This window comes from Centruroides vittatus, unplaced genomic scaffold, assembly GCF_030686945.1.
Source record: "Centruroides vittatus isolate TY-2023 unplaced genomic scaffold, ASM3068694v2 scaffold_464, whole genome shotgun sequence".
In the NCBI taxonomy this organism is placed as follows: domain Eukaryota; kingdom Metazoa; phylum Arthropoda; class Arachnida; order Scorpiones; family Buthidae; genus Centruroides; species Centruroides vittatus.
Genome location: NW_027122710.1, coordinates 2,435,867 through 2,451,271, shown reverse-complemented (window position 1 = coordinate 2,451,271; position 15,405 = coordinate 2,435,867). Strand labels below are relative to the sequence as shown.

The following is a 15,405-nucleotide window of genomic DNA, read 5'->3' as shown; positions in this document are numbered from 1 at the left end:
CTGCCAGTTTTGTATGTCTTGCATTCAAGAAACAAATAACAGACTGCATTTCATAGGTGACAGGCCACTTGATTTTTTTGAACATTGTAAGCACACAGAATGACAAGTCAGCAGAGCCAATTGTATGCAAATGGTACTGTTGTTTCCAATGGATAAAGGAAGTCAGCATGCATGTGCACAATCTTGACTGCAATGCTGAAGTGGCACTATTTGCAAACGGAACACTTTCTGGATATGCTTCATATTTATTCTTGTTAACTTTGATATTTGAGTTTAAAATAAAACTAGAAAAATAAAATAATAAACATGTCAATTGTAATTTCATAATAATTATGAATTTTTCTTTTAATAGGTGTAAAAATGAAAAAATTCCATTTTTAGTTGGATGTATTGCAGAACTAACTGAAGAAGAAGAAGCACAATTATTGCATCCTGGAAGAAATGATTTCAGTGTTATGTATTCATGCAGAAAAAATTGCGCTCAATTATGGCTAGGTCCTGCAGCTTTCATTAATCATGACTGCAGATCTAACTGTAAAGTAAGATTTGTATTTTGATGTCATATCTTAAAGATACAAAAAACTACAAAATTTTAAATTATACTTTAAATCGGAGGCTCTTAACTTTTAGGATTTGTAGTCTATAAAAAGGATCTCTTCCTGAAAGTTTTTAAATTCTGATAAAATATTGCCTGAAAGATTAATTATTTTTGTGTAGAATTATATTGTAGAAAGTATCATAATTTTCTGCCTATAATCTACAGTGGCATATAATCCACAGGTTCAAGTTTTTGTTTTCAAAAAAGTTTAGCATATAATTAGCACAAGTTTGCATTATCATTTATTTTCTTTCTTAGCACATCAACAATGAAATGATGTAATTTGTAAGCATATTTTATAATTAAAAAAGTATTCCTAAATATAGAAAAGAAATTAAACATTTTATTTTAAAATTATACAATGAAAGTTTAAATCCAGGATTATAAAACGTTGGAAATGGTAGTCAGACCCTGTTATACAATGATTAAAACTGATATATTATGAAAGTTTTTTTTGAATCCAAACAATTGGTTACACACACTAATGGCTAGTATAACAACCAAATGTTAAATATAATACTGTAATTCTGTAATGATAATTAAGCACAAGCTTTGTATATGAATAACTTGTATGTTTATTCATGTTTAATTTCATCCTAGATTTACAACATTAGCAATCAAAAATTTAAAACAAAACACTTTCTGAAAACTACTCCAGGATTATCATTATAATCTGAAATTTATAATAAAGTTAAGGTGAATTGATGATAAATATATAAAATGACTAATAAAAATACAGTCATTATGTGGAATTGATTATAATGCTCCTAGGATAATGTTTGATTCCTTTGAATTTAGTTGTCTTCCTAGTATTTTCAAAAAGTTTTATAATAAAATACAAGGATTGTTTCAGTAAAAGTGATTTCTCAATGATATTGTCTATTGTTTTCCACTTGTAGCAAAAAAATGAATCATATAACAGACTCATTTCCATCTCATGTAGAGATCAACACATGAAATGTTGTAGTTCTGCAGATTGATGTTTGATGGCAGCACTATACTGACTGTCACCATAGTCAGTTGTGCATTCTGAAACAATGTTCTCATGAAAGGAACAAATATCTCTCATCAAAATACAAGTGACACAAGGAAGGAACTCTGCAAAGTGTCACAGAGGACTTGTTGAAGCTTGTGATGATGTAGCATTTCTATTTCCAACATTAGTTTGATAGTCAAATTATTATTTCAACAACCCAATAATGTTGTTTTTTTCCAAACTTATCAAGGCTTCAGTATGTTATAACTTTCTTTTTTATTCTTTGTAAGTACCTTTAACAAAATGCATTTCAGAGTCATATTGTCCCTCTCCAGTTGTTATAAGTTGGTACATATTAAAATTTGGTGTACAGACCAAATTTTAATGTATAACGAGTGTAGATGATGAATACTGTTGGAAATGGTGGAAGTGCATCACCACAAGCTTCAGCAAGTCCTCTGTGATACTTTTCATTATTTTCATGTTCTTTTCATGAGAACATTGTTCTAAATCTTTCCACAGCTGATTATATATTAGTAAATAACACCAACAAAACTTTCAAAATTAAACCAGCAAATATATTTTAATATAAATATGCTATGACAAATGCTTTTGATCCTAATTGGGATCTGCTTCAGGATCTGTTCCAACAATTTTAAAATATAAGAATTGTTCTATTAGCATTCTAATTTTTTATCGAACAATTTGAGCAGAAGCAGATCTCAATTAGGATCGAAAGTTTTGTCATAGCATATTTATATTAAAATATATTTGCTGGTTTAATTTTGAAGGTTTTGTTGGTGTTATGAGAAAATTGTTTTAGAGTGCACAACTGACTATGGCAATAGTAGCAGTGCTGTCACTAAATGTCAATCTGTAAAACTGTGACATTTCAGGTGTAGAGGCAGAAATGAGGCTGTTATATGATGCATAATTTTCATTTTTGCTAAAAGTGGCAAACATTGGACAATATAAAAATGGTTAGATCATTCACCAAAATATTATCCATTAATTTAAAACAAGAAATAACTACTGTTTATTGGCATTAAACAGTTTTTGTAATCAACACAAGCACTTTTGACATTTTTATCAATGCCATCTTCAGGTGAATAACATAACTTTGAAACATTAAAATTTTAAAAAAAGAGGAACATTAAATATTTAAAAAGGATTTCAAATTTTTTTAAGTTAAATTTAAATCAACATAGCACAAGAATGGCATTCACATAGAGATTAATTAGTATGAAATAACAATAAAATTAGATAAAAATAAATAAGATAAACATTTACATGCAGTTAGTAAATTTAATATTATAGCAAATAGGTAATACCATGGCAACATAAATGTTAAATGCCCAAATTTTTAAAAAGTGATATCCAAATTCTTGGAAGATGTAATGTAGATTTATTATATGGTTTTATTCTTTCAATAAATAACGTCTTCCAGATAAAAGATTGCATTGATTATAGAAAGAGTGAAGCTTCTTGCTTTTATAATCCCTTCCATTTTACACCTAGGGCCTATTTCATTATGCATCACCAAAATTTTTAAGAAATAAGGGCTTATTCTTCTGACTAAATTGCAAATAACCTTGTACAGGCTCCTCTGCAATGATAGAGATGTATAGAGATAGAGATAGAGATGATAACATTCCACACTAGAAAATTGGGAGTTTATTTGGTTCCATTACATAGCGATGGCTGATGGCGATGCAAATAATTTTTTATATCAGGGCCACAACAAGAAAATTACAAATCCATCTTACTGAACACCAGAAGGATATCTGTAACAACAAGTGCACTACAGAACTTTCTAGAAGTGTAATGGAAAAGAATTGTGCGCTGAAATGGAATGATACTTCACTGCTAATGCAATGTGTTAACGAAAAAGTTACTTTTATCTGGGTGCATGCTGTTCTTGTGCCTATGTTGATTTAATTTTAACTTGGAAAAATTTGAATTCCTTTCTGAATATTTAACATTGCATTTGAAAATAAATATTCCATTTTTGAATATTTAATGTTCCTCTTTTTTTAAATTTAATGTTTCAAAGTCATGTTCTTTGCGTGAAGATGACATTCATTAAAATTAAATATAAAAAACACCTTACCACTGGGGTATTTAAATTACTTAACTAAATGTTTTTTGGCTCTATTTATGAGCCCTTGCCAGGTAAATTGCATTCAAATTTGGAACAACATAACATCAAACATTTCTTTACGAATTCAAAATGGATTTAACAAGAATATAGTTAACAAAATTTTTAACATTAAAATCCTAAATTACTATAATAATAATGAACTATCCCCAAAAAATTAATACAATAACTTAACTAATTAATTTTTAAGAATGACAACTGTCCAATATCATTGTACAATGTTACAAGTTGTTTTTACTTGTCCCAAGTCCCAAGTAATTTTCAACGGCATGGAGATCCATTGGAGATCCATGTCTCCATGCTGTTGGAAATTACTCTGTCCCTGGTGTTAATGTGTTTATTTCTAAGTTTGGATTTAAAAATCTCAGCTTTTCCCTTTATTCATGGCTGTAGAGGGTGAGCATACTTCATTAATGATTTTAGATTCCTCCAAAAAACATTTAGCAAAGTAATTTAAATTCCCCAGTGATAAGGTGTTTTTTTTATATTTAGTTAAAATAGGAGCTGGGTTAGAATGGATTATTATTGATACAAATGTCAAAAGTGCTTGTGTTGATAATAAAAACTGTTTAACGCTGCCAGACAGTAGTTATTTCTTATTTTAATGGATTGGACAATTTCATTAAATAGTCACTTTTATTGAAATGTGCATATCATAAATTGCACTACTATAAGAACTTTCTTGATCCATTATCGGAACAGATTTTCTTTATATCATGGATGAAGATGCGTCATGTCATTCAAGTTGTCATGAAGATTATCTTTTTGGTTAAGGTGTCAGATCAGATTCTATTAATTGTTATCTAAGTTAAAATATCTTAAGCTTAAAACATATTTTGAACAAAGATTGGCTTGAAGATGTTTATCAAAGGCCCTATGCATGTATATACAGCACTATGTTTCATTCATAAATAGAAGTGAATGTTGTCAGCATTTTTGTCTTTTGCATCTGCTTGACATGTAAACAATAACAAGACATTCCATTCCATCATATTTCAGCATATCAAAAGACTTCTTAAGGTAATAAAAAGTAAAATTAATTTAGAGTGATTTTTTTGATGTGGAAAAATTCTCACGTTATACTCAGTGACCTACAATTTACAGTCAAATTTAAGTTTTTTCAACACAATATGTAGATCATAGGCAGGAAATTATGGTAATTACAATAAGTAATTGTAACAATATATTAATACAATAATAATTAACATTAAAAAAATTATTAAAAATTTGAAAAATAAAATAATTTTTCTAACTGCTATTTAGTTAAACAGTTATATTTATTTCTTGAAATTGATTTCATCAAAGTTAATTCCAATGAACACTATACAAATTCAAGGAGTCAACACATTTTTCCAGACCTTTTTGTCTCATTGTCAGCTGATGATGAGACAAGGTCCTGAAAAATGTGTTGACTCCTTGAATTTGTATAGTGTTTGAATCAATTCAAATCAAATTCAAATCAAAACTTTACAGACTTCTTTAAGCCTATCCTTGGAATTCAGATGAAGAATTTCTGCTTTTTAAACAGAGAAAATATGGTGAAAATTTATGTTGACACTAATTATTTAAAACAACTGATGTGAAGAAAATGAAAATTATTTTTTGTCTAACTTTTCCATCTCAACAAGAAAATTATTTATATATTAATTTTGATTTTAGAGTTTTTTAATATCTTTGCTTTTTAATACTAAAATTATTAATTAGTATTAGTAAAATTATAAACATATATATATATATATATATATGTTTATAATTTATATAGTATTATATATATATATATGTTTAAAATTATAATTATATAATTCTAAAATATAATATAATAGTAATAATATAATAATCTAAAATATAATATAAAGTTTATAATTCTAATATTATAAATATATATATATTTATAATTTTAGAGTGTCCCAAAAGTCTCTATACAATGACACAAATCAAGCCCACAGTGGCCAAATAAATAAAATTATTGAACACTGGTAGTTGGTCATTGGTTTGTGCCTGACCAATGGGCTAGCCACCATGCAGTGTTTTGGGTGGTGTTGTCTTCATGTTCTATCAATCCACTGACACAAATCTTAATGGCTGACATTTTAATGTTTTATGGGTAAAGTTACATTTCACCTTTGTACGTATGGAAACTATTGGGACACCCTATATATATATAGCCCTATCCCTGAATCTACTGAAATCCTGAAAATGAGTTGACTAATAGAAATTCTGATAATGGGGCTTTTTATATTATCTCTTATGGCAAAAATTCCAACTGTTTTCCAACATTTTATATTAAAATAGTGTATAAGTGCAGAACAATGTAACTAAACAAATGGGGTGGTAAACCTATTGTTGCTTAAAACAAGTCTATAAGATTGCACTTAAATCTTTTAATAAAATGCAGTGTTGCACACAGACATAAAGCCATTGAAACAAAACAATTGCTGGAAACAGAATTGATCTATATTTCTTAGTTTTATTAGTACAACTTTCAAAATTTTACAAATAGACTTTGAAGAAATTTACAATACTGGGATTTGTTGTAGTGGGATTCCAGATACAAGGATTTGGCTATATACATATTTAAATATTACATATACTACTTTAATAAAAAAATTTTGAAACTCTGATATTATAAGGAACATTTACAACAGGGTTTTCAATCAGGTTGCGTGCAGCCTCTGAGGAGTCAATTGATTTATTTGGAAGTTAATAAATAACTAGGGATCATTTGGGATTAGGATCATAGACAAATTTATTTTTATTATACTTAAAAATATATAATTTATCAAATATTTTACACAATTTATTATATTATACATTAATATTTGGACACAAAAGTTTTAGACAAAACACACGATTTACTGTGTAATATTGTGGGATAGAACCTTTGGCTACTGTGATGGCTATTGCTCTTTGTAGCATACCCTTCATGAAATTTTTAGAAAAATCCAATGAAATGTTGCTACATTCAGCCTTTAATGTAACCATGAGTTTAGTTTTGTTCTCGTACAGTCTTCAAATGCATGCAACTGACACTACTCTATCCCAAAGATGGTCTGTGGGATCAGGGCTTTGTGCTGACTAGTTCAATTTTACATCTATATCTTGCTGATAGATGTAGGGGTCTTCCCAACAATATTATCACAATGTTTGAAGTGTGTAATTGTCTAGAATGTCCCAATACCACACAGCATTTGTAGTTTTATTGATAACAACTATTGGACTCAAGCTATGGAAACCAGCACCAAACCATGATATCACCTCTATCAAACTTCTTTGTTCAGATAGTAGTTTGAAAGGAATTGTTCCTCTAGTGTTCATCACACCCAGATGCAACTATCTGATTATTACATTAACTATGGACAGATAAACCAAAGTTTATCTTACCATAGTTAATGTAATAATCAGAACTGAATATATTGAATTGTAATAATCATACCATAGAATTGATTTTCACTTGTTTAGGTCCAGAATTTGCATTTCTTATATCATGTCACTCAGCATCTAGCATCTAGCATTTGGCATAGTGATTAGTGGCTTGGAAATAACTGCATAACTGTTGTAACTCATAGATTACACACCTGAGAAACCTTGTTTAATTCCAATAAGTCCTGTATGTAGAAAACAGACAAAATTTTGGATCCTTCTCTTTCTTCGAAACTTTATCAGATCCAGATTTTCTTATAAAAGTGTGAATCCAAAACAAACTTAATTACGAGTTTCAAATACATATTCTTTTTATGGATATCTAACAAAATTTCAAATTTAAAAATTATCCCAATGCACATTATTTTTATAGAATACTAAAAAAAGTTTTTTTTAAATGTCAATTGTATGACATAAATGGAGCATGCGCATAGTGATCAAAAAGTTAAATGTAACCACAATCAAGTCTTACATTTTTAAGAAATTTTGTTACCATTCATGCCATGATATTTGAATAGTTTGGTATATCACTTGCCAAACATCATTTAGTGTAAAATATGATAGAATTAAAACACTTACATTCAAGTATAAACATTTTAAACCTGATAGTTATATATTAAATTCAAATGATTGGTGGATTATATTAGGTTATATTACTGTTATATACTACTACTGTTAGTAATTAAATGGTATTATATACTACGGTTAATAATTAAATGCTAAGTAATTTGGCACTAGAAGTAGGTGTTAGGTGCTATCTCTTGCAAAATTTATTAATTAATATAGAAGGTTCTGGAAGAAAAGAAATCCACTCAAAGCAGGACTCGAATCCACAAATCCTGTTTACCATACAGTTGCATTGGCAGTTATACACTACCTGGATTTTCATCTGATTCTCTCTTCCTCTCAGAACTTATTAATTTAGATATAACCATACTAGGTAACTTACAGTACCAATTGGAGATGACTCAGCACCCATGACCTATAACTTCCACTATGGCACTCAGCCAGTTATCACTTGTATCTCAGTATGGTATATATGTATGTATATATCTTTATAATATTAATATTTGTATATATATATATATATATATGGACCGTTTATTTTGAAAGTGGTGTAAGTCCATTCTTTCTTTTTTCAAAAATATAAATAAAGTGTACTAAGTTTGACAATGTTTCTATGGCTTTAGAAATATGTAAGTTGATTGCATAAAGACTTCTATGTGAATTTAACTAAACTAATATATTTTTTCTGGGCCATAAATGGACTTACACCACTTTCATAATTATTGAACTGTAAAATTCATTAAATTTCTATTATGTAAAACTCAATTTCACTTGAAACACATTATGTTTTATTCTGATTTTGTTTATATATAATAACAAGAAATAAAATACTGTTGTTTATTCTGAATATTAAAAATATTTACTTATCTTTTAAAACAATTAAAAGACAGTCGTTCCAAAAATTAGACGATCACCATTTTTTATTTTCCTTTAGTGTTCCAGTGTCTTTTAATTGTTTTAAAAAATGTTTCATTCATCTGACAAAAATGAAAATGAAAATATTTACTTATTGTTAAACTATTTTATAAGTTTATCATTATTATGAGCTTACCATTAGACATCTTGCCATGCTTTTCATTTAGGTTCATTACATGGATTTTTTTTCCATTCCATTAAATTGTACATTTGTTGGTAAAATTCGTAGTTTTACTCCTCTGTTGTAAAGGGCTGTCCATAAATGATGTCCACACTGGAAGCGACTTGTCTTAAGAGAGGGTTAACCCCTCCCTTAAGACAAGTTGGACAAGAGGGCTGAGCATTAGTGGACATCCATTTATTTCATTAAATTTTATACAGTTTATTCATTTTATTATATTTATTTCAAAGTTTCTTGTATGTTTCATTTCCACTTATGGTATCTATCATTCATAAAGTGATGAAGGTTTTAATGGGGGTTGCATTATGTTGGACATCCAAACAGGGGAAGGGTTACAAAAACTTGGACAAACTTGGACAAGAGGGGGGAGTAAAAGTTCAAGGAAAATGCAGATGTATCAGGTCAGTCCATAAGTTCATGCGTATTTTTATCTACAAAAAAAGCAGCAAAAAATTTTAATTAAATTTTATTTTAATCTATAATGTATTCACCATTATTTTGTACAATTTCTTGCCATCTTGATGGTAGCTTTTTAATCCCGTCTTCGTAAAATGATTTTGGTTTTGAATCAAAATATTCAGAAATAGCCTTTTTTACATTGTTCTCATCCTCAAAAGTTTTCTCTTAAAAAATTCTGCAAACTGCGAAAAAGACAATAATCACTGGGAGCAATATCTGGCGAATATGGTGGATGAGGTAAAATTTTCCAGTTGTAGCTTTCAAGTTTCTGTACAGTTATTTTTGCAGCGTGTGGTCTGGCATTGTTATGCTGCAAGAGAACCTGCTTTCTGTTCACTAACGACGGTCGATTTTTTTTCAATTTTTCATTTAAACGCTCTAATTGCTCACAATACATTTGAGCTGTAATTGTTTGATTAGGTTCTAACAGCTCAAAGTGAATTACACCCGACATATCCCACCAAACAGACAAAATAATTTTTTTTGGATGCAACCCACCTTTTGCAGTCGGTTTTGGCTGCTTGTCGCGATCCATCCATTGTCCTTTTCTCGTAACATTATTATAGAAGATCCATTTTTCGTCTCCAGTAACCAGCCTACCAAGAAAAGGTTTTAAAGCAATACGGGATAAAAGAGATGTGCAAATGTTTACACGTTGTTGTCGGTTAGCTATTGACAGTTCGTGTGGTATCCATTTTCCTTGCTTTGAAACTTTTCCAATTTGTTGTAGGTGCCTATGAACAGTTCTATGGGATGAATTTAAACGTTTCACAATTTCATCAACTGTTAAAGATGGTTCTGCTTCAACTAGTACAGAGAGAGCATCATCATCAAAGTCAATGGGTCTTTCAGTACGAGCCTTATCCTCCACACTAAAATCGTTGTTTCTAAATCTTTCAAACCACTTCTGCGCAGTCCTTGCACTAATTACAATTTGATTATGTACAGTATTTATTTTTTTGGCTGCATTTATAGCATTCTCACCACTTAAAGTATAAAACATGTTTTTTATATTCGTCGGTTACTTCCATTTTAACGAAAATAAACAACTGAAATGTTTACAATTCTGAACAGTATTATATGAATGAGATCCAATTTAACACTTCAGTGTAAAAATTATCACATTAGACTGACATTTTTAACAGCAAAACAAGATTTTTCTCAAGGTCATAAAAATGCGCATGGACTTATGGACTGACCTGATAATTTATGGACAACCCAAGTGCTTAATTACACTGCAGAAAATGGACTTACACCACTTTCATAATCAATGATTATGTAATGTCATTTACCAATGAATTTTTAATTGATCAAACGTATGGTTATTTTAAAATGTTAAGTGTGAATTGTTTATAAATAAAAAGTTTACACTAAATTGTATGTATATTATGTGATTTCTCAATTTTTTCCAAAACTGGACTTACACCACTTTCAAAATAAATGGTCCGTATGCAAATATTAATATAAACATCTAAATGTTTTGTTTGTTTATATTTGTATATACAGTCAAACCTTGGGTTTTGAATGCAACACTTTTCAAACAATTTGGTTTATAAACAAAATTTTGAACTTAGCTTGTTCAGCAACTGAAACATATATACTTGGCAAGAACTGGTCATAGATAGTCAACTCCCTATACTTTCTATATTAAAGAAAGTTGATGGCCCAACCAATTAATGACAGGACTATCGATTCAGAAGTTAGTGACTGAGTATCTTGATGTTGCTATTTAAATTAAATTTAATGCACATGTGGGAAAGATACATTTGATCAGTATGCACTGCAGTCAAATCTAAATCAAATAAATTAATAAAAACTGCATTAATTGACATTCACATAATATAAATGGCATCCAAGAATTTGTGTTTAAGTATATAGTAAGTTAAATTAATAACAAAAATTTATTAATATAATAATATATATTATAATATTACTATTTAATATTTATTAATACTAGGTAGCCATTTGATTAAAATTAAAAATATTAATTCAATGTAAAAATAATAATAAAAACTCTGGCCTTTACACCAAAACTGAAACTAAAATTAAAATCAAAATTAATTAATTTAAATTAAAATTAAGATCAAATCAATGGAAACACAATATTTTGGAAAGTGTGGATAAAGTACTGTCTTGATTGATTTGATTATATTTCATCTAGGCTGTCAGAGTTGAGTCTCTATTTATAGCACTTCTTTGTAAAGTCTTAGTTTTGGTTAGGGTTTCCGTTGGCAATGATAGAACATTTTGCTTTTAATATACATATAGAATAGATATGGATATGGATAGTATTATATTATATATGATATTATATTGCATTTTATATTGTTTCTTGTGGGAAAATTTGTTTTGGTTTTAGAACAAATTGGTTTTCAAACAACATTTAAGAACAAATTAAGTTCAAAATCCAAGGTTTGATTTTATAACTATATATATAGATGTACTGTACATATATAATTTACATACATACATACAACCCATGCCAAGGTAGAAACAATAGCCAGTTGAGTGCTATAATGGGAGTTATAGGCCATGAGGTCAGAGTTATCTCCTATTGGTGTCATAAGTAACCTAGTATGATTATGTGTATATCAATAAGTTCTGAAATAAAGGATTGGATGAAGGTCTAGGTAGTGTAACTGGCCTGGTAAAGCAGGAGTTTCAGATTCGAGTCCCAATTTGGGTGGATTTCTTTTCTTCCAGAATCTTCTAATTTAATTATAACAATTAAATTTAGCAAGATATGGTATCTAATGCCTACCTCTTGTGACAAATTACTTAGTATTTAATTATTCCTGATATATCCTGATGTAATCTGACAATTGTTTGGCTTTAATATTAAAGCACTTACAAGGCATAGCAATTGTGAGAAGAATGAAAAAAGAAGTGCATCATCCCATTTACCTTCTCCTATCCATCAGCTGGCAAAGCCAGTTTGCAAAGGTAACAATTCTAGGTGACATGATGGGATAGTTCTTTAAATAAAAAGGAATTAGCTGTAATTTCTTTTAGGATAGTGTTGTAATATTAACTTTATCTGAAATAAGATTACAAATTTATTCTGTAGTACATAATAAAAGCATGCACATTCACATGTAGAATTTTCTAAAAATCAGTTCTGGATTTCCCAATTATTTTTCAATCTTAAGCCTGTGTTTATTAATTAATGAACATGCCATGCTACTAATGTAAATCATTAATTTTTCTAAACTAAAATAAACTTTAAAAAGTATTCAAAAGAATGGGAATTGGGCATTTTCAGTGAAATTGAAATTGAAAGAAATTTTAGTATCCTCTCACTACTAATTGCTAGTCATTTAATTATTAATAATAGATCAGAAATAAAATTTAAATACTTGTTTGATACTTTTTTGTTATTTCTATCTTGTTTTCAGAAAAAAGGTTTTAACCTAAAAGTCCAAACCTTAATAATAACTTGAGTATTCTTTGTGTGCATAGTTTGTTACGAGTGAAAACTTTTTTGATTTTAAACCTAAGTATATTTTGTTACATATGGGTTTGTTGTAGTCATAAGAAAATAATATTGGTCTTATGGCTGGTTTCATTCATACTTTTGAAGTTAGTTTATTGTTATAAGTGAACTCTAATGTATTATAAATAAGATAATATAATAGAAATCAGTTATATCAAGGATTTTTTTCAGTACCTAACAATATTAGAATTATACTATATATTCTAATAGCAGTGGATTTACACACTAAATATATATAAAAAATAACAGTTTACTACTAATATTGAAATGTTCTTTAGTTATTTTTCTTAAAATGTACAAAAAATCTTGTATGTTATAATGATAATATATTTAATTAAATGTAATAAGAATAATAATAAATTATAAATATTTCTATCACTTTAAGGTTAAAATGGTTATTTTTATAACACAAAAACATAAATGCAACTCATTATAGCTCATATAAATCATTACAGGAGTAATTTGATAAGATTAAAGATGCTATGTACTATCATCTTTCCAATTTAACTCCTACTTCATAGTTTTTTAATGATAATTTTCTAGAAGTGTAAAGTTAAAAAATACCAATCAAAAATTAAATTTGGATTTTATAGATGTTGAATTAGGAGTGAAAGTAATATTTCGAAAAATCATTTAAAAAAAAAAAAAAGTAATTTATTGAGCACCAATGAAAAAAATTGTTTGAAAGAATCCATTTTTTAAATTATTTATTAAAAAATTGTTTTAAAATTATAGTTTGTTTCTACTGGAAGAGATACAGCCTGTGTTAAAGTTTTAAGAGATATTGAAGTAGGTGAAGAAATTACTTGTTTTTATGGAGAAGATTTTTTTGGTGATAATAATTGTTACTGTGAATGCGAAACATGTGAAAGGTAAATAATAATAATAATATTTTTATTTTATTCTTAAATAATAATTATTAATCTTTATTATTTTAACTATTTCAAAATTTAAGTTGTCAAAGTGTTATTATATTTATATAATAATTTATTTAACACATGAATTTATCTTTATATAGTATAGACCAGAGATGGTGAATCTTTTTGAGTCCGCGTTCCATATAGTAAGCGTAATTATGTTTAAAATGTTTGTGTGTGTTAAAGTTTTAGACTTCAAATAATGATATTTAAAAACATGAATTGAACATGTTTTAATTACAATAAATGTAAAGTGGCTGACTAAAAAAGGATTTACTGAAATTTCACAGTAAAAAATAAACAAAATTGTACAATATGTTTTATGCCAGATCATGTCTTCTTTGGGCATGTGTACCAAAGGTTTGCCATTTCCCAGTATAGACAGAACTTTATTAAATGTAGATTATATAAGTGTTGGATTTTCTTCAGATAAAAAGAATTATCATCACTTGTTATATTTCTTTTTAAGATCTATTTTTATTTCAAGTGCACTCTTTTTATATTTTTATGTTATTGAAAACGCTTTTGTTGTTGCTATTATCAGTTGTCATAATTTATTTTCAGAAATAATTAATGAAGCAATCGTGGACATTATATACATAATAACACTGCTTGAATAATAAACTCTGATGAAACAAAGTTTATTATTTTATATTGGGCCAAATTATGTTTTAAAGAATTATGACCAAAGAAGAATTTGGCCAAACTGTGACTTAATGATATAAATAATATCTAAAAGAATTTTAGTAAAACATTTATGTATAATTGATAAAATATTGAATAAGTTTAAGGTATATATTTATTACAGATGATTATTTTTTTTATTCTTTAGAACAAAGTTTTTAGAAAATGTTGTTCTATATATTAATGCAGTGGTTCTCAACCGGTGTTCCGCGGAACACTGGTGTTCCGTAAGCATCTCCCAAGTGTTCCACAGATTTAGTCGCAAATCGGAAAGTGTACAATCGTATTCGAGCCGCCGAATATCAAAAAATTAAAATCATAAAATTTTCATAAACTTAAATATATATGTACGACTCGTACTTATGGAGTGTACTACTGTTTCGAATAAGATAAAGGCAATGATAAAAACTGAATGAAATATGTAAAAAACATCAGGCACAAGTTTCCCATTAAAGTTATTTAGATATATTTTTTCCTGTCTTAGAATTGGCGTTAATAATATGAGTAGAGATTTTGAATTATAACTGCTCAATTCTAATAAAATAACTGATGACAAGCTTATGTATTTCATATTAACTTAAGTAAGTGTTCCGCTAAAGAAAATTGCTCACAAAAGTGTTCCGCATCCTAGAAAAGGTTGAGAACCACTGTATTAATGTAACAGAACATTAAAAAACAGCACAAAGTTTAATTTATTGGATTTATTGAAATTTCTTATTCAATTAATATTTTATAAAAATATAAAATAATATTTTTATATTTTATTTTCTTATTATGTTTGTTCTATAAATGATAAAATTGTAACTAATGGAATTAGATACCCCGGAGATAAGTCTATAGGTGATTTAGTAAAGAAAATTAAAAGTGTGAAGATAAGTTTTGCAATGTGTTTTTTTCTGTTCTAAAGATTTTAGTTAGAAAATAACATTAACTTATGTGCACCACTTTGTACTGTTTCTTGTCATATATATAACTCATTAACAAACAAGTGCATGCTGCCGCACGCACACACAATTAAAACTCAATCAACGAATGTA

At 28.1% G+C, this 15,405-nt stretch overlaps 1 protein-coding gene across 1 annotated transcript in view; it reads left to right on the top strand.

Moving 5' to 3' along the window:
- Positions 1 to 15,405, top strand: part of Hmt4-20 (Histone methyltransferase 4-20) — a 67,379-nt gene that overhangs the window by 41,429 nt on the left and 10,545 nt on the right. The window contains 2 exon segments of the mRNA XM_067287460.1: positions 353 to 539; positions 13,503 to 13,639. Of these exon segments, the coding sequence (XP_067143561.1) occupies positions 353 to 539; positions 13,503 to 13,639 (324 nt within the window).